This window comes from Opisthorchis viverrini (assembly GCF_000715545.1).
Source record: "Opisthorchis viverrini unplaced genomic scaffold opera_v5_21, whole genome shotgun sequence".
NCBI classification, from domain to species: domain Eukaryota; kingdom Metazoa; phylum Platyhelminthes; class Trematoda; order Opisthorchiida; family Opisthorchiidae; genus Opisthorchis; species Opisthorchis viverrini.
The window spans coordinates 1,717,732-1,739,387 of NW_008751677.1; the positions used below are offsets into that span (position 1 = coordinate 1,717,732).

Consider the following 21,656-nt stretch of genomic DNA (forward strand, 5'->3'; position numbering starts at 1 on the left):
ATTTCGGATATCATTCCGGTTTTCACCAATAGAAATGGTTGTTCAAAAACCGCAGAATACCCACCAATTTCATACGACCAAGTCTGTCAGGTGTGCTTCATTCTCTGAATAGTCAACTTCCCTATCCAGATGTGTAATATCAAAGCGAGTAAAGTTTCCACTCGAATTTCGCTCATTTGGGAAAAGAATGTAAATATGTCTCGTATTACTCGAGGGTCTGTGTACCGCGCTAGAATTGAAAAAAAAACTTAGCGAACCTGTATATGGGTTACGACCTTATTTTTATGTCAAATATAGACGATCTCAATGCTTCCTATTATATCAGCTGCTGTATTTAAAGTTCAGGACTACGGAATTCTCACAAACGATTCGCCAGGGAGGATTGCAGTCTTATTCTGATTCTCATGACCATTATTGATAATAGTACCTTATCGCTGACTCTAGGTGAAGGGGAATTCAGTCTAAAGTGACAAGCGTTTACTGTACCCAACAGTACGGCAGTGAAGCATCGGTGTTGAACACTGATATGCTGTCGATGATGATGATGATGATGATGTACCCAACAAACTTTGTTTTCCGTTTGTTCGATATGTCTGCAGCATTGTGCGGTTTTCATAATGCATCCCGGCCACGCCGACTATACCGTTTACTCTAGTGAATTTAATACGCTTTCGCACGAACTGGAAATCTGTACGTCTCACATAATCCGTAAACAGGCAATGTTCAACCATTGCTGTGCCTATGGTGCGTGGATTCAGATATTGGACTGCTCATCTCGGGCACTCGTTTCCGTCAGTGGACCGAAAGCTGGGAGAAGCGGGAAACAAAGCGATGGCTCACGTCTATCACATCTTCCAGAGCTGGCTTTGGTTTCTTCTGATGAAGGTGTTCGATTGGCCAATTTATAGTCCTGGTCCCCTTTTGAATCAGACTCCTTTGGGCTTACTGGCGCGGTGAGTGTACGGAGGTGCAAGCATCTTTGAACTCACAATTGGGTCGATCATCGGCACATTTAGTAAATTGTAATTAAGATACTGAGGAAGACCTATTTTTTAACGTTATAATGTTCTTACACAAGCTGATGTGCTTGGATTTTGATCAGAGTTTTCATCTGACTAAAAATCATTCAATTCTACGCTAAAACATTTGAGATATTGTCTCAAGAATCAGTCGAATGAAGGGAGGACTGTCGAAGACGCAACCGATCAATCAGAACAGCGACAAAAAGTTTTTAGATAGGAGCTGCTCAACGCACCAATGGGATGTAAGGAATACTGAATACACAGGAACAACTCGAAACGGACCGATGGTATTCCAAGGAAGATATGTTCCAGTTAACTAGTCTCAGCAACGGATATCAGTTGGTCTTTGAGAACTATATAAACTCAAGCAAGTAGGACGGAATCACCTATGCAACCTCGTGCCCAATCACCAGTGTCTGTATCATTTTGTCGCACGGGTGTGTTCGTTCCACCCATGTATCGGGAAGACCAGATTCCAGGAAGCAACCACTGAATGCCCGAAATCTACGGAGACCCTCAGCTCCGCTAGATGCTGACCAGACAGGCAATACCCCTGCAACATGCAGCGCATCGCAGCCTCGTACTAAAGTGAGACCGCGTGCTTCAGCATTGGACTCAGTTCAGACATAGCTTGAAACCGTTGTACTTTTGCACTCGCACGCACTCGCTTGTTCGGGATATAGCTGTTGTGTTCCCTTCTGTGGATCTTTTTTTCCGGCACTAGGTACTGGATCGGGTCAGCATCCAGATACAACAGATTGGCGATTCAGCAGATATAACACCTTCCAACCTAGAGACTGCGACCTTGGATCAATACAGGGCCCGATTGCCTCAGTGTAGCTAAAGGGTGTAATCAGGATTTTGTATCATGTTTATAACCTTACACGTTGGTCTAGTTGCTCTAGTTTCTCCCTACTCCACTTCTTTTCAGTGCCTACCCTGCGTTCCGTCTTCTGGACTGTTTCCGTTATGGTATTTCAGCTTCCCTACTTACACAATCACAGAAACTAGCTTTACAACTGAAATGTGACTTGGAAAATGTCACCAACTTGCGCGCTTCCGGTGACGACTTCCGGTGGTATGTTCAGGTAACAGTTCTTGAGTACAAAACGACCGCAAAATATATCAGGCAATGTGCACTAACTGTGGACAGGAGTTTCCTGATTTTATCTACATTTGTCCTGCGGTATGTTGTTGGGGTTCATATTCACTGGCTTTCTTACGTAAAGGAGCGTGTCGCTCTTAAGGACAGTCGTGGCGATGCAAACCTTATCATTCGGTGCAAATTTTGCAACCGTATTGGGAACGTTGGTGAGTCCTTTACTCCCCTTACCGTTCAGTACGAAGAGACTGGGTTACAGGGGCTTTCTCTCTGAACTGGATGTTTTGAAGTCAAGTTATGCGTTGTGCTTGCGAGTTCGCATTGCTCACTGTTGCGTATTCTTGTGCCGGCCGTCAACCTGAAGTTCATTGCGCTTTGTCAGTTCGGATTGTTCGTGTACATTGCTTTTCAGTCATTTGATGAAACATTGGACGTTGCTAATCCCCGCCCACATCGGGTATCGACCATGTTTTGCTGTTTCACTAGCTTGTGTCGCAAGGGTAAGGTCGGTGTGTAATGCTACTTCGTTTCACCTGTGCATCGTTTGGAAATGAGATGACCTTCCAGATTATGCTGGATGGGAATCGCCCCAGACGCATGAAATGCTTTCGTATATATCATAGTCAAGTAGAAATTTAACACATTAGGATTTAGAAAGCATCTTCGCTCTCCTCCAGCTTGTATTAAGAAGTGGTTTCGATAGTGTTTGCGGGATGCAACGTTTCCCTTTTCGTCGAATCAGAGTCGTTCGTGAAATCCGTGAACATGGCGTATAAAATTTGGTTGCATTCTTGGGATTTTTATTTCAGCGAACATAATGCCAATCATACTGCGTTCGTTTTGATTTAGCTTATCCTGCAGGAACATTTTCTATCAGAATATGGGAATCTGGCCTGTCAAGCGTGTCAGGATTTTGTTTGCAGTTGAGAGGAAGCTGACTCCTCTTTCTGTCTATCTTCCTTTCCTCCGAACTCTGGCGGAACCTTTTGATTCTCCCAGATTGTGCAAATCAGGTGGAAAAATGCCTTACAGTGCTAGCTTATCCAGTGGAAGCACTTCAACAACTAGTCAGTCTTCTCTGTTTTTGTTTGGAATATGTATACCGGGATGACAAACTTAATCGATCTAGACCAAACTTGAACTACAACCGCTACATAAAATCTCATTACAGAGTTACCCTCCTGTTTCAGATATAGTATCTGGGAGCGATGCGGCCTACAACGCCGAAGACTCCGGTCGGTTCAAAACTATCTTGGTTTTCGAGTGCCGTGGTGTTGAGTTGATAGCTTTTTCTCCACGTGCCGGTTGGTCAGCCGACGGCCTAGATTCCGGTACTTCTTTTGTGGACATTTCGCTATCAGATGAGGTGTGTTATGTTTTTGACCTGGTTCCTAATTGGTGCACTCCGTCTTTGTTCTTACTTCGTTGGATGTGTAATTCCTATGTCTTCGTCGTAAACGAACGCTGCAAGCCTTCTACCAGCTCGCAATAGGCTTTTCGTGTGTAATTGAGAATATATAGTGGTCGTTTTACGTGAGATAATTTTTGTTGTTCTGGTGAACTAAACAGTTAAATTTTCAATGGCCAGAACAACTGTGTACGAAGTTTTTAAGGGACAATGCCGGTCCCCAAAGGAAAACACAGAAATGAGTTTTCCGGAGTGACGACTCGAATGAGTCGGCCGCGATTTTCCCCTATAAAGAAAGGTGAGACTCTTTTAGGAGAGGTTCTTCAGGGAAGCGAGGGTCTGGTCGCAGGGGACTTGAAATAATTTATGTGAGGGCGGTCGCTGAAGAGGGTACATATTTTCACAAAGGAAACTACTCACAAGGTTGCTGAAAACTCTTCGCCCTTCTTGGGGCTCATCAGGTAGGCGCGGTCCCCGAGTTTCCGTTCAACCTTATGTTCTACTTGAACCCCAATCGGACCGTTTTCGAGAAATACACTCATTCTCGTGAAAATCATATTGATTTGCAAATGAGTGTATTTCTCGAAGGTACATATTTGCCCAGAAAAGTGCTGTTTTTTCATTCACAGATTGAGTTGAACCAACACTGGGATTCCTTCTGCAGCTACGATCATTCGGAAAAAGAGGTTCTTCAGACTTTCCTCATCCAATCGTCACGCTGTTTGGACGTAGTAAATCTCCTAACAATATGTGGATTTCTTCACTCACAATCACGAGGCCATTGACTCCTTTTGTACCGGACTAATGTAATAGATTGGAGGGTAGAGCATACAATGCTGTTATGCTTGATCTAACGTTGTGAGAATGATCTTGATTTCACTTTGCCATCGGTTAGCTCTTGTGAAAATGGTACAGAATTTGGCGTCTATGGTATGCATCCGAAGGCAGAAAAAACCGTTGTTTCATCCTTGCTGGATGCCGGACAGCGAGAAACTGTTAGTGGAGTTAGTGGTAATGTCATACATTCCTGAACATAACGCCATTGGGTAGGGAGGGGCGAAGTTGTTCTTTTTGGGGGTTAAGTTCACAACCATCACTACTGTGGTAATTATTTTTATGCTATCTCCCCATTCTCAGAGCTTCCGTTTTGTGTACGTTTATGTGTACGTTTATATGGTCAGGTTCACCTTGGCATCCATATTCAGTGCTGATCAACTCTGCAAGGTTATGACCGAACGTCGCGATGCGTCATAGCGCCACAGCAATATATGCGGTGCGTAATTGGGAGACGTTTTGTGACCTCTTTCGCCGATCACAGTGGCCTGTATTTGGACGTTGACCTCCTATGTCGAACACATGTACAGACACTTTACCACACTGAGACGCACTGACGAAACGCCTGCAACAAATTTACCAGCGAATAACTAAATCAACATGTAACTAAACACTGATATGACTCGTCGAGTTCACGTTGACAGTGTCATTGGTGACTTCCGGAACGCAGTTACGCCGCATCATACTCGATCATGTTGGACTGGGGAAAGGCAAAACCCTACTGTGTTGTTTTCTGGGCAGTAGGCTGGGGAAAATGTAGGAGCACCTAGCCGGGGTTGTTTGATGTAGTTCAATAAAAGCCGAGTAACTGAGCTTGCTAAATTTCACTTTCTTCCACTAACTGCAGGTTCCGTACCTTTCTCTATGTGCGGATGATTTGTAAAAATTTTACCTACTGTGACAACCCATGGGTAAACCTCAAAGTCGGTTGGCTGTCGTTACCATTTCATATCGGTTGTGTCAAAATTGAAGTATTGTTGGAATAAGTGCTCTGCAACGTTGCCTAATTGCAATATCAGTGAGGGTTTTGTCTCCCTGAAACTCAACTTACAATTCACTGATGCAGAGGAGTAAGACGAGTGACTCACTTCTATTTCGGCTCATGTGAAATTGGCGATTTACGAGTAACAAACACCGTTGGGTGGAGTGTTTCGTCAAAACCTGATGGAATGATGGATGAAACAGAAAGATGTTTGGAATACCAGTCTGTTGATGAGGCGGGTTGTCTACCTTTCGGACCGCGCTTTCGCACGGGGCTTTATAGCATTTCTCTTGTGTGATAGATGTACTGCTGATCAAATCATGATATTGCGATTCTTATCAACTGGCAGGTTTCAGCAAAGCATGTGTGGAAATTGATTAGATTCATTCATACGCTGCTTGAGAGGAACCAGATATTTCAGCGAGAAGTGCACAGAAGCGACACCGCATTTATCAAAATGTGACTACCCAAGTGAATAACCCATCAGGATAAGATCAAACAAAACGAAACAAGGAAAATGCTCAGTTCCCAGGTATACGCTCTTTCCATCTATAGACTACCTTCAGCTAAATACTGCTTTTAGCTGTCCTGAAGGACGTTTTTTGTTCAAACGGGGAGGACGGTTTCAACTTGTTCAAATAGTTGCTAGAAACTTTATTGGTTACTATTTGGTAGTACTAATAGCCTGGGTGAAACTGCTTCTCATGTATTCTTTTCTCTCTCTCCAGAACTGGTGTGATTATGACGACAAAGGTGACTGTGAAGTTCACATTTTCAATGTGGAAAGTCGATTTGTGAAGCTGAAGTAGAAACTGAGGAGGTTCTCTTACCGGCTTTCGATTTCCAAATGCATATTTGCTAACAAATATGTTACTTGTGTTTTTTAGAACTAGACTATTTCTATGTTGGTCGTGCACATCCATTGGTTGCTTCGCTTCCATGTTTCGCTGCTGAATGATCGATATTTTTCGAAGAACCGAATAGTTCGCTGCTGTTGTCTGGTGGCCTTTAGTAAGATCCCGCATTGGGACTAATCGACTCGTGCGGGATATGCATCATGCGGAGCTTCGTACAGTTATACACTTTTAAATTAGAATTTTTCTTGTAGGAGCATATTTCCGAAATCCGAGTTTCCCATCATGGTATGCGCATTGTGGTCGGGAACACTCTTCTTGTCGGACGTATGGTTTTCCCGACCTCCGACGAGTGTACAGGTTCGAGACAATCAACTGGTTGAAGTCCTCCGAGACAATCATTGAAGTCCTCTGTGTTGTGACTGTGTGTTAGCTGGATGATTTAGAAGGTTGATGGAACTTACTTTATCGCGTGTGGCATTCTAAGTACTTGAGTGGAAAACCCCCTAGGAAGAAGATGAAGGACACCGAATGGAGATGAATCATTGCAAGAAAGTGGTCAGTATCAAAACTTTCGCAATGATATGGTGCAACGTAAAAACCATATGGATAGGGACACGTGTAGATGAAAAGAGCCGCGTTTAACCGGAAAAAGCTGCAGTATAGACCTCAGTGTGAATTAGCTCTCGAATCTTGGGAAATTCACTAACCAACTCTTGTACATCTGCCACTCCCATCTAGAGGAACTAAGTTCCATCGGATGAGTCTTGAATTTCTCATCGGCTCACACTTGGGTACCTTTCAGCTGGTGCATTTGAAAACACCATGCTTTGGGAGGTTCGTCTACAAGTTGAACAGTTCACTAACATTGTGGGTACAACTATAGTCAAGGTATAGTGTATTGTCACTGACTGTTAGATGGATGATTTATGAGTTTGATGGAATTTATTCTGTCGCCTACGATGGTCCAAATACTTGCTTGGGAAAATCTCAAGAAGACAAAGGACACTGGATGAGGATCGGTTATATTGCAGATTAACCAATGGGAGGAGCTCTGCGGCTCAGTTGGCTACAACAGAGAGAAAATGAAATTTCAGTGGAATATTACAAAAGGTCGTTAGGATCTGACTGTGCTAATACATCCCCTTTCAGATATGGAGTCGCCTGAATTGGCGTAAATGGCTTTGGGTGCAGGGATCACCGTCCTGGTGTGAATATGGATTCGACTGGGGGTTGTCTGCACAAGGGGTACATGTGTGGGTGGTATCTCAAAAGTATCCAACAATATGTCCAGAGGAATTGAGTTATCTGATGTAACCGGTGCAACGTGTCCAGGGCGAAGTTGATTCAAGTGAAGGACCAACGTAGCAGTCTATACGTCGACTTCGTATATGACGTTACCCATGCGACGCTTGATGTGACAACGGTCCATTTCTCTCCACCACTGTCATATTCCTTAGCCAAAACCGAATCACCGGGCTTATAGGTGGTGTGAACGGCACCCTGATGGTTGTTGAACTATAGCTCCGTTTGTGTGTTTCCTTTTTTAGGTGCGGTGGAGATGGGCATACTAAATCTATGGGGAAACGGATTTACCACTGTCACCTTAGCCAAAACCGAATCACCGGGCTTATAGGTGGTGTGAACGGCACCCTGATGGTTGTTGAACTATAGCTCCGTTTGTGTGTTTCCTTTTTTAGGTGCGGTGGAGATGGGCATACTAAATCTATGGGGAAACGGATTTTATGCTCAAAAAGCGCTTCCGCATGAGAGTTGTTATTTGGCAGATTTGAGTCAGGTGTCGCACAGTAGCTTAACAAAAAGGCTTCAATAATCTACGTTGACGTTCCCTACCCTTTAAGTTTTTGAAGTGCTCGTTTGAAAGTGTCGACAAGCCGTTCGACTTGGCCATTAGATTCAGGATGGAATGACGGTGATCTAATGTAGTGAATGCCATTTTGCTTGCAAAAAAAGACGCTTATTCCGCGGAGGTAAACACAATGCCGTTATCAGCGCACTGCTATGGTACGAGTCAGAATTGTGCGTCGGTGGGCCTTTACTGGTCGTGGTGACCTACGATTGTGATCGTTTGTTCTGGTGAGCGATTGCATTGTTTTGTTACGCTTGCGTCCGGGCTAATCAACGTCCAGGTGACCTTTGAGCATGAATTCTAGTTTAGTTCTGCGATCAACCGTTGTCTGGTTCGTTTGATGTTCGATTGCTTTTGCATTATCAGATCGACTCTTTGATCCCTTGTTCTTAGAACAGTACTGGTTGGGTTCATGTGGGAGTACTATATTTCCAAAAGTTAGGTTGTGTGGTTGTTGGTCTGTTCGCTGAGCTTGGCAGTTGGATTGCAGCGAACAGACCAACAACCAAACAACGCACCCGAGCTACCTACATTCCACAACATTGCTAGTTAGGTTGTGTGTTTGGCCACAATCCTCACATCTTCCGAAACGAAATGATGAATTGTCCTGTCTCCATGTCCTACAGCCGCCTCGTGTTCATTGGTTCGTCTGGTGGATGCCTTGTTCGATTTCGTACTTTGGTCTTGCAATCAAGCTTCTCAAGGCAGTGTTTGGTTTGCGAGTCATTGTAATTCCATATATCTCCAGCGTTCTAACTGTTACTTCCGACTCATTGTAGAGGAACATCTCTTGTTTGGTTGTCTGTTCTTAACGAGGCAGCTATCGCTGAGACGCCCTCTCCCCCAAGTTACTGACACAGCTAGTATCAGTTGTTTTGCCTTATTCAACTCTCCAGTTTGTTTTCTCTTTGAATGGACTTTGAATTCACCCCCTTTTGCGATTCATCAGGTTTACTTCAGCAGTTGAGCTGTGTTTTATTTCTTTCTACGTGGATTTGACCGGTGAACCATTACGTTTGTGGCCTTGATGTCCTCGAGTGTGTTGTTGATAAGTTTACTTGCGTTTTTCATTGACTTTCTGTTTCATTTAGCACACTACCAGTGCACTGTCCAAAGCTTTGGATTCGATATGTAAATGATACCAGCAACCGAATTTTTTTTAAAAAAATAGGGTCTGGCTCACAACCCATCCAATGGGAGCATTAGAACGGACGCCAGCATTATACAGACAGTGGGAAACTCTTTCCGGTGTTAGCCAAAGAACAATCGGCCAAATGAATTCGTGATCGATTTGGTTTCTGCTCTTTATCGAAAAAAAACCTGGAGAGGTTGTCTGTGCTGATGATGTGCCGAACCGTTCTTTGGATAGCGTGTTCTCCGAGAAGATTCATTATCGAGGATTTCTCGTTCGAATTGTGTATTGATATGTGGCCGCTTTGATATGCTACTCCTGACAGAATATTTTTCGTTGCTTGTCGGTACGGTCATCGGGATAGATTTGTTGGTGTGTGGTCTTTCGAAACCACCCAGTAGTGTTCTGGTATTGTTGCAGAAGGGCACTTAAGGCGCAACAATAATCGGAATATTTCGCGAGAAACCGGCGTTTATTCAAATTTTTAAGAAATAGCTTTTTTCGAGACCAAAATCATGGAGTCCACCGTAAGCATCACCCTTCTGGATCAATAATTTCATTCGTTGCACCTTGCATGTTAAGGAGAACCCAAGAAGTTTCAGTTGAGTTACCTTTTTGGATGATTTTCCGCTAATCAGTCAAATCATTCTACATTCTCTTCCGCAATACTTGATAACTGTCCCAGACTTTCGGCTGAACCAGTCCAAACGAGTTCGGTGAGAAAACCTCTCCTGCTCATCTCCATCAGCTTGTGCCAGTCTCATTTGTGCTATTGTGAAAGTGCAGTAACGGTATTTTCTCGGTCTGAGCCTCCCAAGCTATCGTTCACGTCAAAACAACCACCAACGGTGCACAAGGTCTATTAATGCCCAAAACGAAGTTAAGAACAGTTGTACAGCACTTCGTATATATAGTGTAAGCGGTTATAACTTTATGGAAGTTCTGACGCGTTCTAGATGCGCCATTGGCAACCTGCATTTGGCCAATACTGGGTCACAATTGGCTGTCGGGTTCAGATTTCTGACCATTCAGATCTCGTCTTGATGCCGGACCGGCAAGCATCCCGAATTCTTGGCCAATCTAGTACGGGTCAGGCTTATCGGCCGTAGCAGCGCCTAAAGACGTGTGGTAAAGCGGGATCCGTGTGGAATTTTGCCTAACAGAAAGAAAAGACAATATTTTGATATCTTGAATATCGGAAACTTTTGTATTCGTTTTCTGGTTGAAGAACATCAAGCGAGAGGTCCATTGAAATCCAGACCGAAGGTTCCGTTCAAGACAAATATAATCATCGCCTAGTACGTGTGCCAAAGCAGAACAACTCCATGAATCAACTTCGACACGTTTCGTTTGTCTGACGAATGACAACGCTGGTGGATTACGAAGGCAGAAGACAATAAAGGTTTCGCTGCAGGCAACAACAGCGCCCTAGTTCAGCTGATTCAATCAACCGATTTATAGATGATAAATGTTATCGAAACGATATGCGAAAGGCCGAACCGCCATTTAACCACAAAAGCGTCGTCTTGAGTGACGGGTTGAACACTTCATAGAACAGTTCAGATAGTCTCCTTCAACGCAACCCCCGGGAAAATCGACACCAACCCACTGTAAACAACAGAAATCAAGCGTTAGATATCAACGCAATAAGTCACCTGACCCGGATGGCCTGCAGTCCTTACTCTTCAAAGAATGTGGTGGGGTCAATTAGGAGAGTCTGACCACCATACTTCAGAAGATTTGGAATGTAAACAATGCCAGCCGAACTGAGCTCCTCAACGGTTATCCAAATCTATAAAACAGGTGCAAGAGCGTTAGGCAAAAGCCTTCGTGGCATCAGTCGACAGCATGACATCAGTGTTCAAAACCCACGCTTCACTGCCGTACAACCATGATTTATTTGAAAGCCTTATTGTAAAGAAAAGAGTAAAGGTGGACGGGGGAGGACTTAGATTCACAAGCATCAGCTTGGGTTTTGCCGTGGCCGAGGATGCATCACCGTATCAGATGACCGTTGATCTGTTCGCCGAAGTTGGCAATTGGTTTGAGAACGTTTCGTTCCCAGTGAAGGAGAAACGTTTTCAAGCCAATTTCCAAGCTCTGCGAGCAGATCAACATTCAGCTGACCCGCCACCAGCAAATACACCCGAGGTACCGATATTTCGACACATTGACAATCAACCCTACCTATCTATTTCTCTCGAACAGCGTTAATCCTTCAAACGGCCTCGTTGATCGTTCTTGATCTGTCAGCTGTTTTCGACTCGGTGGACTATCAAAAACTTGGCGTTGTCTGATGATCAAGGGCATCCTTTCCCAATCAGTATCCCTCATGATTACATTGTATACGAGCTCCTTCTGGTGCATACAAGTATACGACCAGCTTTCCTCTGAGTTCAGCACGTCCACTGATGTAAGACGATGCGGCCCTATCTCGTCTTTCCTGTTCAACTTTGTTACTGATGTGCTGCTTGCAATTTCTGTACTCGACTCTGAAACCCTGGAGCTGAAATGCTACTGGGACGTTCGCTCATACGTTGAGTTTTCGGGGGATAATGCTTTCCTTGGTTCAGATCCTTGAATAATCCAAACCATTTTGAATAACTTGCATAATTCGGCCGCACGGTTTGGTATGCCCTTCACACCTGCAAAGTGTAAAGTACTGTACACGATTGAGCGGGATCAAACCCAGATCTCATGCTTGTGAACGAGTCAGTCGAAGTGGTAGATGGATTTGTTTATCTGGCGCCGACTTGACACAAGTTTATCCGGTGATGGCAGTGTTTACACTATGGATTTACGTTATGAATGAGAAACGTGGCCTTTGCGCGCAGATGACATACGAAAGGTGTCAGTGTTTGAGCATCGGTGTCTCCGAGGCATTGGTCAGGTCTGGTGGGAACATCGGTTTGGCAATGTTGAGGTACGCCAGGCAGGTTTGGAAGTAAGGAATCAAACCACGATAGATGAACTACTCAGGCTTTATAGGTCACACTAGTTAGGACATGTACTCATGCCAGAGGACCATCTTACTCGCAGCGCTTTTTTGCCCAGCCCCGTGCTGTGTGGAAGCAACTGAGAGGTGGACCTGGCAATGAATGATGAGAGCAGTTCATCATCACCATCATCGAAAGCATGACATCAGTGTTCAACACTGATGCTTCGCTGCCGTACAACCATTATTTATTTGGAAGCCTTATTTTAAAGAAAAGAGTAAAGGTGGACAGGGAAGGGACTTAATGCTAGCTTACCACAATCATTCCGAGGTGCCTACACCTCCAGACATTCACTCCGGCAATCTGGATAGAAACTGAAAACAAGAATGCCACTGACATCGGTTGGCAGCCATATCTTGTAGTGTCTCCAACCAGGCACAGTGGGGATCACGCGGTCCCCATCCTGGAAGGCGAGTAGCACAGACAACACCCAAGTGTTTCGTGGTCTCCTTCATACTCCTCTGCCAGACCAAGGGTTGGCCACCTCTCTGTTTACGCCACTCTGAATAAGGGCATGGGAAACAGCACTATCTTCGGCTAACGATGGTTGGGCCTACGCAACACATGTCTCAACCAACGCAGCTTCTGGTGCTGAACATATTCTTCAATGGAAGTACCCATTACACAACCGAAAACGCGCTTTCTAACTGCCTGGTTACGGATTCGCTGACACCAACTCACACGAGCTATGGTTCTGAGACAACGATTGTCGAACACCTGAAGACGTCTCAGTTCCGATGCTCGAATAGGTCAAGTCTCACAATCACACAACAAACACAGCCCGTACTGTAGCTTGATACACATGTCTCTTCAGATTCAGGGATAAACCATTCGGACGCCATAGGTGTCTCAAGTTAGCAAATGCGGCCCGAGCCTTGCAGATTCGTGCATTCACCTCATCTGTCACACTACAATCAGAACTAATACAACTTCCAAGATACGTAAAACGCTCCACAACTTCCCTCTCCCTGGATTGTAAGTGGTGTGTTCAGTGACTGCATGTCCACAAGCATGACCTTACTCTTTGTGGGTGCAAAGTGCATACTCAAGGACGGGATGTCTTTGGTTAGTTCATCCAATAATACTTGCGCCTTCTCTTCGAACATGAGAACGATGTCGTCTGCATATTCCAGATCGACAAGGTTTCCTTCACAAGCTATTTGCACACCAGGGTTTTGGAGGCCCTCCAGCGTTCGTCTCATTAGTTCATCGATGAGAGCAGTTACCAGACAACGAAGCCGTCTAGATACCGGTGGCCTCTCCGGATGGGGACCGTGGGACGTAATGACCAATGGTTAATTGCCCAGTAACACAACCAGTGGCACTTTTGCATTAAATCCCTCTCATTCAATGTGTCGCTACCCAGTTTCCGAAATAACTGGACATCCCATCACCTCCAATCCTTTGCTGTATGTCCCACAATCACTTTCAGGTGGTCGCATCTATAGCAGTTGGAGTCAATGTATCAATGCTGCACAGCTTACAGCTGATAGCTTGAATCGCTTGGTGTCCTACGACTATGCACGGATCTTCGTCCTCTGACCTGAATTTCTGTTCCGCGAAGACTAGTTCATTAAATTAGATGGTAGGGCGCACTACACAAACCACCTGTTTTACTGGATATGCATCCCACGTCTATCACAAACGAATGTGCAGATTCTCACTAAATCTCAACGCACTCCGGCGGTAGGGGTTCAATGTACTGTAGGAATTTATCATGGGTTTCTCACCCCCGGAGCCTCAGTCATGTGCTTTTGAGCTCAGATTTTCACGGTGAATTTCCTTTATTCACACTGTACCTATCAAATAAATATTCTTGGGTAATAACGTGGGTGAGCGTGCTACTTTTACCATGTCTGCTGTATATCACTATCGAATCTGTCGGTTGTCGGTGTCCAGTTTTAAAAACTAGGGCCCGAAAATTGCTGTGAGACAACGGTAAATAAACACTGTTTTCACAGAATGAAACGGTGTAGGATCGTCCTGCTCACTGTACATCCATATAGCCTGTGTTGGGAACCTTTTACCAACCAAGTAACCAGGTTTCAGTGAGATCACGCATATGTTCAGACATCTCCCTCAGGACGTAAGCATTCCAGATAGTGAGCGAGGATTTCATTTATCGTTAAGTGAAAATGAGTTTGAACTCATTTAGCCAGGCTCTCTGAGAGTTAAACCCGCATCCGAATGCATATGATACGAGTGCATATTGATGAAACTCCACTTGCTATCTCCTCAACTGAAGGGAAATTCTATACTCGACCCGCACATCCATTCAGACGTCATTTTAAACGTGCACCATCATCATCGACAGCATGACACCAGTGTTCAACACTGATGCTTCAGTGCCTTACAAACATGATTTGTTTGAAAGCCTTATTGTAAGGAAATGACTAAAGGTGCACAAAGAAGGGACTCGGTGCTAGCTTGCCACCGTCATTCCGATGTGCCTACACCCCAAGACATGGCGTTTTACTTGTCATGCTGAGCAATCCATGTTATGCTACAGGCACTGTTTGCTCCACGCTGTTGCCAAATGATTCTAGGCTGTTCGTCAGAGGAGACAATACACCTTGTACATATATTGTTGACTGTCTATCGTGAACCTGTCTCGATGGGGATAATACGAATAAAAATACTGAAAACGTCCTAGGAAATGACACCACGTTGTTATCCAACCTTGCTTAAGTCTGCGTTCATTCCTGACTTCAATGTGCTGTGTTTCGTTTCGTGAATACTTCCTCCTTGCAGTATCTGTGTTTTCTAATAAACCAATGATCGAGTAGCTCAGTTCAGTTGCCGCGATTAGGGTCAGTCTAACTGGCTTATACGCAATTCAGAAGAAGTTATCTGAAATCAGTTAGAAGAATTTTAATCGGTTTCCGCTAGAGTATTTATTCAGGCTTTCATGTTTCAGGGCTCACACTTTGGAACAAACATCTGTGTCCTTCATTACTGTTAGCTGTGGGGCTGTTAATTCATCATTCAGATATTATCTTGTCACAGATTAAAACGCAGAAAGTGAAGCTCCTAGTTGTGGTTGATTCCAGAGAACAGTTTTTTTACTCAGAATTTCGACAAAAGCGTCGTTCTGTTTCCATAAGTTTTTCACCACCTCCGAGGACAATTCCGAGTGAGCTGCATATGTGCCTTTAAACCTCTCCGGATGATCGACTATTTTGGAAGTTGTAACACCCAAAACATGGCCCTAATAAGAAGATGCTCGAATGTGATGATGTGTACTGAGAAAGTACACTAGGCTTGTTGTACAGCGCCTCATTCACTATACTGACCCACCAGAGGTCACGCCGGTCCATATTGTTACCATCGATTTTGTGATAAGTCGATAACGAAAGTTTAAATCATTTCCAGTCTAGAGCCCACTAAGCTGTGGGTAAACCTGGCGAAACGGGTGCCAAAAACGAAAAAATGCGGAATGCGAATAGGTCAAACTCCACGGTAGATTCACCACCTGTTCCACAATCAAAGGACACCGAATGTACTCAAGTTATCACGGGGCCTATTCACACACACAAACAATCTCGGCCCCAGGCGCCCAAATCAAAACGTAAACGTTCTCGATCTGAGTCAAAGCCGGCTAAGAAAAGGAAGGTTTCGATGTCTAAAAGGAAAGAGGGTGCTATTGGGCAACATAAGGCTAAAAAGTGCAAGATGATAGTCAAGAAGGTTTGCAGCCTTGTTGGAAAAACTCGGAAACCCATACGACCCAAGGCAAGTTCAATTCGTCCTCGAGCAATTGGAAAAACAAAAAAAGGAACCAAGGCATTGTCTTTGAAGAAATCCAAAGTCCATTCACGAAAATCCGGCCCTGAGAAAAAGAAGAGGATAATAAAGGAAAGCTCAGTTAAGTCCAAGAAGAGGGGTAGACGGAACGTCAAACGAACGGTTAAAAGAGTTAAACATCCATCTGGGATCAAATGCACATCAGACAAGGTATCGCGAAAGCGTCCACGATCCGTTTCACGCAAACCAACAGCTAAAATATCAAAAAAATCGACTCCCAAAAGATGCTCCTCCACACATTCTGTCTTTCGGATGATATCTGCACGCGTTGCTCCATGTGTTAATAAGCAGAAAACAAAATCAAACAAATTCATCGCAAATCGGGGCTTATCGGCCGAGTGGGCAAAAAGGCTGCGTCCGAGACCATTGAAATCAGCAAGATTTTCTTGTTATCGTGATGCCTGCTTCAGCCAGCTCACTGAAAAACCACATCCCAAGAAAATAAAGTCAGCAAAGTCTCCGAAAAAGAAGCAGAGCAAAAAGAGGAGGGAACTACCCGCCGTTTGCGGCAAAAATAAAAATAATATGTGCGGAACCTCGGATTCCCCAGTTTTAAACCAAAATACAGTTACTTGTTCACTGGAGCAGCTGTGTGATCATGGTGAACTTGTGAACAACCACTGTTCTTCTAGGTTCTCCGAATCTGCCATCCCTAATACAACCAACCAAGTCAGCGAATCTATTTTGGATACCTCTGACATCTTAGTAGAATCAGCATAAACTATGCACTACTACTACTAATGAGTAATAAGTACGTATGTATGTACTTACAACTAGTGACCTACTTCAGTCCTGTCAAATATAACGGTAATTTGCAACCCCGGTTTGTTCTTTTTTATGATTTGATTTTATGTGCACATCTGCCGGGTGTTTTGCTGTTTGCTAATGAAATTTCTAAATGCGAGCATGGGTGTAAAAATTTGCTGCGCAATTCAGTTAGATGCAGCCCGAGGCTTTTATTAGAACTAAGCGGACTGATACAAAAGTGACCTCGTCAACGTCGACGTCATCCGGGCTGAATCCCCGACAAATGATGCGTTGGCTTGTAGAGGTTACTTTCGTTGGGGAATATTGAGGGACTAGAACTCGACGGCTTTTTACATTAATCGTAAACTATGTTGGCCTCACCGGTCAAACAGAGGTCTACCGAATCCAGTAGGTCCTGCGTTTGCGTTGGCACCTTTTAGACAGGTCTAAAATGCCAGTTGGAATGGAGAACCTAACTCAGTCTTGGTGATTTCGGATAAATCCAACGACTGTTGTTGCTGAAGTACACGACCCTATAAACTTGAACTGCGTGGAATGCTTGTTGCTGTATCGTTGTGACCTACAGCTCTCCGTATAAAATTTTTAGAAGTGCTGTTTTTTTGAATTTGGGCCTTTCGTGAGTAGTCCGGATCAAATGTTGGTTTGTGAGCATATGAGGTTAACCTTGCATTAACTGCATTTCGCTAGCTTTGCTACTACCGAACTGCCTTACTGCTGCCTCTCGTGTCACTTTTTTCCTTCTACTTTCCGCTTTGATTAGTGTGGATGTTAAGTGAAACAGACGCTTGCATTCCTTCCACAATAAACGTATCAACTACCCTTCTCACAAACGGGAATCTCAAGTTTTGTTTAATTGGTCTGTGGTGTCCCTGTCGTTGGATGATCTGATCAGTTGACAACCGTGAACCGTTTATGTACGGATTGTAGTTTGGATCTTTGCAGCATGTGGCGGCTGTTGGCTGAAGAATGGGTAACAAATGATAAGTCCAAGCGTTTCCCGCCAGGTGATGTCTTCCAGTTGGAAGCTTACTCAACACTAAGGCTCGGCGAAGTAAACGATCATCCAATACAAGATCGCGCCAGCGCCGTTGGAGCCGCGAACTCAGTTCAATGTCAAAGTAGTTGATTTATCACCAGAACTCATTCGTCGCACTTTGACGTTGCAATGTCACTGTTCTCTTGGAATATGTGCAACGTGTTCAAGGTACCTATTGTCGAACGCTTGCAGTTTTCGATCCTGGCTAAGTCAAACCAATGGTTTTTCGGTTCGGAATCTCAAGAGTAGGTGAACAAAGCTAATCATGGTATCGGAACCACTAAAGATATTAGACTAATACGCTTATCTACGTAGCTGTACCACGTGGGTTGACCGCACTGTTGACGAAGTCCCGTTAAAGCTCGTTCTACTTTTCTTAAATTGGATGTCTTTAGAGCCCACGTGAAGCTAGGCCGTGGGCTAAAAGCAAAAACGATTTCAGCGTTATTGACAGCAGCCAAGTCAGGCTACTGTCCATCAACAACAGTACACCCATTACCATAATCACTGACAGCAACAACACTGAAGAGCACAAACGTGTCAAACACGTCGACCTATTTTAATGCAGCCACAAAAGGAAAAGAAGCGATAGTTGAACCGAGAGGGCGACTCAAGGTTTGGCTCACCAAAGGCATTGGAGATGATTACACCCAGAACTGAATTGGACGCTCCGGACAGAAACCCATAGCATGGATGCCATTAGTTTCAACCACGTGAAAAATGCTTCGAACCGATTGTGTAGTCATCATTTTCGAAGACGTTTGTTGACAATCGGTAGATTTATTGCTGGGCAACGTTTCTCTTTTGACACAAAAGCTTCGTCAGGCCAAGTGACCAGGTTCCGAAGTTGGTCGAGATTTAAGGCGGAAGGAGAACCAATCAGCTAAATCAGGCTAAATCTCTGTTGGGAGTCGGTCGAGGGATTTTTGTGTGTTTGGGTGTGTGAACAAATGTTGGGCCGATGGGGATAACGTGAACCGCTTTCATGATTTTCTCAATAGTTTATATCCACAAATAACCTTTAGCATGGAAATAGAGTCCACCTCGTGCACATTGCCCTTTCTGTACAGTATAGCACTTAAGATTGGTGGGAAATTAAAAACTATGACCCACCATAAACCAACAGACACAGGAACAGTCCTACTGTTGTTGATGGACATTAGCCTGACTTGGCTGCTGTCAATAACGCCAGATACGGCAGTGAAGCATCAGTACCAACACTAACGTTGCTGACTTTGAGGATGACGAACGCTGAAATCGCTTTTGCTTTTAGCCCACGGCCTAGCTTCACGTGGGCTCTAAAGACATCCAATTTAAGAAAAGTAGAACGAGCTTTAACGGGACTTCGTCAACAGTGCGGTCAACCCACGTGGTACAGCTACGTAGATAAGCGTATTAGTCTAATATCTCTAGTGGTTTCGATACCATGATTCGCTTTGTTCACCTACTCTTGAGATTCTAAATCAAACGGCAGCGTTTTTTGATTATCTGTTATAGTTATTATCCGGATATCATCTGAACCAACCGTTCAGTATCGTCTGCACAAGCCAGGTCTTTAAAATTTTTCTTTAGAAAAACACTACCCCAGGGGCAGTAGAGGTAATAAGCTTTTCACTGGTAATTAATTCGTCTCCATATTTGACAAAGAAGGGTGATAAAAGATAGCACTGACGAACGTTGCTTTTGGTTATCAACTCAGATGGATATTCTCTTTGAACATTCACACACCTAAGGATTTCGAAGTCCTGGTACCGATGAAATGTGACAAAGTTATTATAAGCGCGTTTGGAAGAGACATTCACAAAAGACATTTAAGAAAACAATTGTTGGCCTTTTTTCTGTGTGGCGGCTTTCGAGGAATTGTGGCAGTTTGAAAAGTTCTGGTTAGCGCACCCACCCGCTAGATTTTTATGACTATGCATCCCACAAATGCTGCACTAGATGCCTGAATTATTGGCCAGACCGATGCCTCGGCTATTTTCGCATTCATATTGGACATATTTTAAAGGACCAGAACCACAGTAGATGCCTGTTATCTCTATACGATTCCATTCACTTTAAAAATGCACTGTATAGTTTTTTCCAAACTGAAGACCGCATTCTGAAGCAACCCAGGACAGAGTTAGGACCAGGTGCTCTGTTGCTGTTCGGAAGCTTGATTTCTTATTGGCTTCATGTTTCGTTAAAATCAATTTCATACACAATGTGAATCTGATTGCGCGTTGTCTCTCACGCCGAGCACTTCCAAGCAGCTAAATCTTCGAAGTGTTTCCTCCATCCAAGCAGATTACGGGACAAAGAACTGGATTTTGGCGTGCGTTCCTCTTTAACGGATTGGTTGACAGATAGTCCCACTGTTTCAGGTACTGGCGCTTCCCTTTATCTAGCAGCCACTTCTTCCCATCAGGTATTGAGCTGCTGGCTAGGTATGAGCTCACAGGTTTTTTACCGATTCTTTTTATCGGTCCGGTGATTAAGCTTTCCGCGCTGAAACACTGAAAATGAAATATGCTTTTCTGCAATGCTTCACCGATAACTAGTGCTGTGGTTTCAGCCCCAGGTTGTGTGTACCCGGCTACACACTGATGCCTCTTAGGTTGGGAACAACACAACTGCAAGGTCATCTCCAAACTCGGCGAACAGATTAACGGTAACCTGATCGACGACCACTAAACGCACCCGATCTACCAACGGTCTGACATATTGAAACCGTATAGGAATGGCAAAGATGAGACGGACACGGAACTATTTTCTGCTCCAAAACACAAATGAACGAACAGTTCATTATGTACAACCCGCAGTTAGAGCGACTACGCTAGCGATATAGTTGTTCTTGGGGTTAAGTCATACCCTGAAGCATTGTTTGAGCGCTCCGCGTTGTGTTAAGGTTTTATGGCTGGTGCCAAAGAACTCACCGCATGCATGCAACATATTGGTGCGGAATTAGTCTAGTTGAGAGCCTTTTGACTGCCCATCATCTGTGGATGGGGGTATCTGCAAGGGGTACTTATGAAGCCAAATCAAGCTGTCGCAGGATATAATCACTCCAAAATAATGGTAGCTTGAGGGCATCAATTAGTTGCTGATCATTTGGCTATTGCTCTACAGCCAACAGTAATTTTTTATCCTGATATCCCCCATTACGTGGAGAGGTAATTGTCAGTGAACCTCTCTACGAGCCATATATGCTAACCGAATTATCGATTTGTTTGTGATTCCGTCATGGAGTGTGGATCAAAACCGATAAACGAACATAAGATAGTCAAATATTACTCATTCACACGAAAGCCATTGGGTTCAAGTAGAACGTAAGTTGGCGGCGCTGCCCGATTCTTTTTCCTACTCTGAACATCCAAACGACTGTATAGTGTGCTACCACAGCATATTGTTCATGTTACATGGCCGAAACATAAGAATGTGAATATCCTGTGCAGCGAATGCAATGCGAACACAGCAACGAAAACTCTGAGAATAAAAATTATGTACTCAATCTGCCCACCAACCGTGAAACAATTCCCCACCAATTCCCCAAACCGCGGTTCGTGTGAGCTTTCAAGGTCTATTGCTGTACGCTTAAACATGCTAAAAACACGACCGATAAGTGGCTTATCTGTCATTCTATCCTTAGTGTGAGGTATCCCCAAAATAGATAATCGTAGATCGAAATCATACTCTCGCTCTTCGAGAAATGCACTCATTTGCGAATCAATCTGTTTTTCACGAGAGACTCAACTGAATCTCTCTCATGTATGATATTCTACAACTGAATGTGCTGCACACAGGCCGCTTCATATTTCAGTTCGCCCGATATTCGAGATATCGCAGTATATTTTCATAAAGGAAACTAC

General features: G+C 44.1%; 2 protein-coding genes across 2 annotated transcripts; both read left to right on the top strand.

Moving 5' to 3' along the window:
• Nucleotides 1-831: 831 nt before the first annotated feature.
• T265_01902 (hypothetical protein) lies at nucleotides 832-11,418 on the top strand (the record flags this gene model as incomplete). Its single annotated transcript, XM_009166028.1, has 5 exons — nucleotides 832-953; nucleotides 1,954-2,100; nucleotides 2,152-2,333; nucleotides 3,315-3,490; nucleotides 11,212-11,418. 5 exons carry the CDS (start codon nucleotides 832-834, stop codon nucleotides 11,416-11,418), a joined length of 834 nt encoding a protein of 277 aa, XP_009164292.1.
• A 6,297-nt stretch (nucleotides 11,419-17,715) lies between these two features.
• T265_01903 (hypothetical protein) lies at nucleotides 17,716-17,898 on the top strand (the record flags this gene model as incomplete). Its single annotated transcript, XM_009166029.1, has 1 exon — nucleotides 17,716-17,898. One exon carries the CDS (start codon nucleotides 17,716-17,718, stop codon nucleotides 17,896-17,898), a length of 183 nt encoding a protein of 60 aa, XP_009164293.1.
• Nucleotides 17,899-21,656: the final 3,758 nt, after the last annotated feature.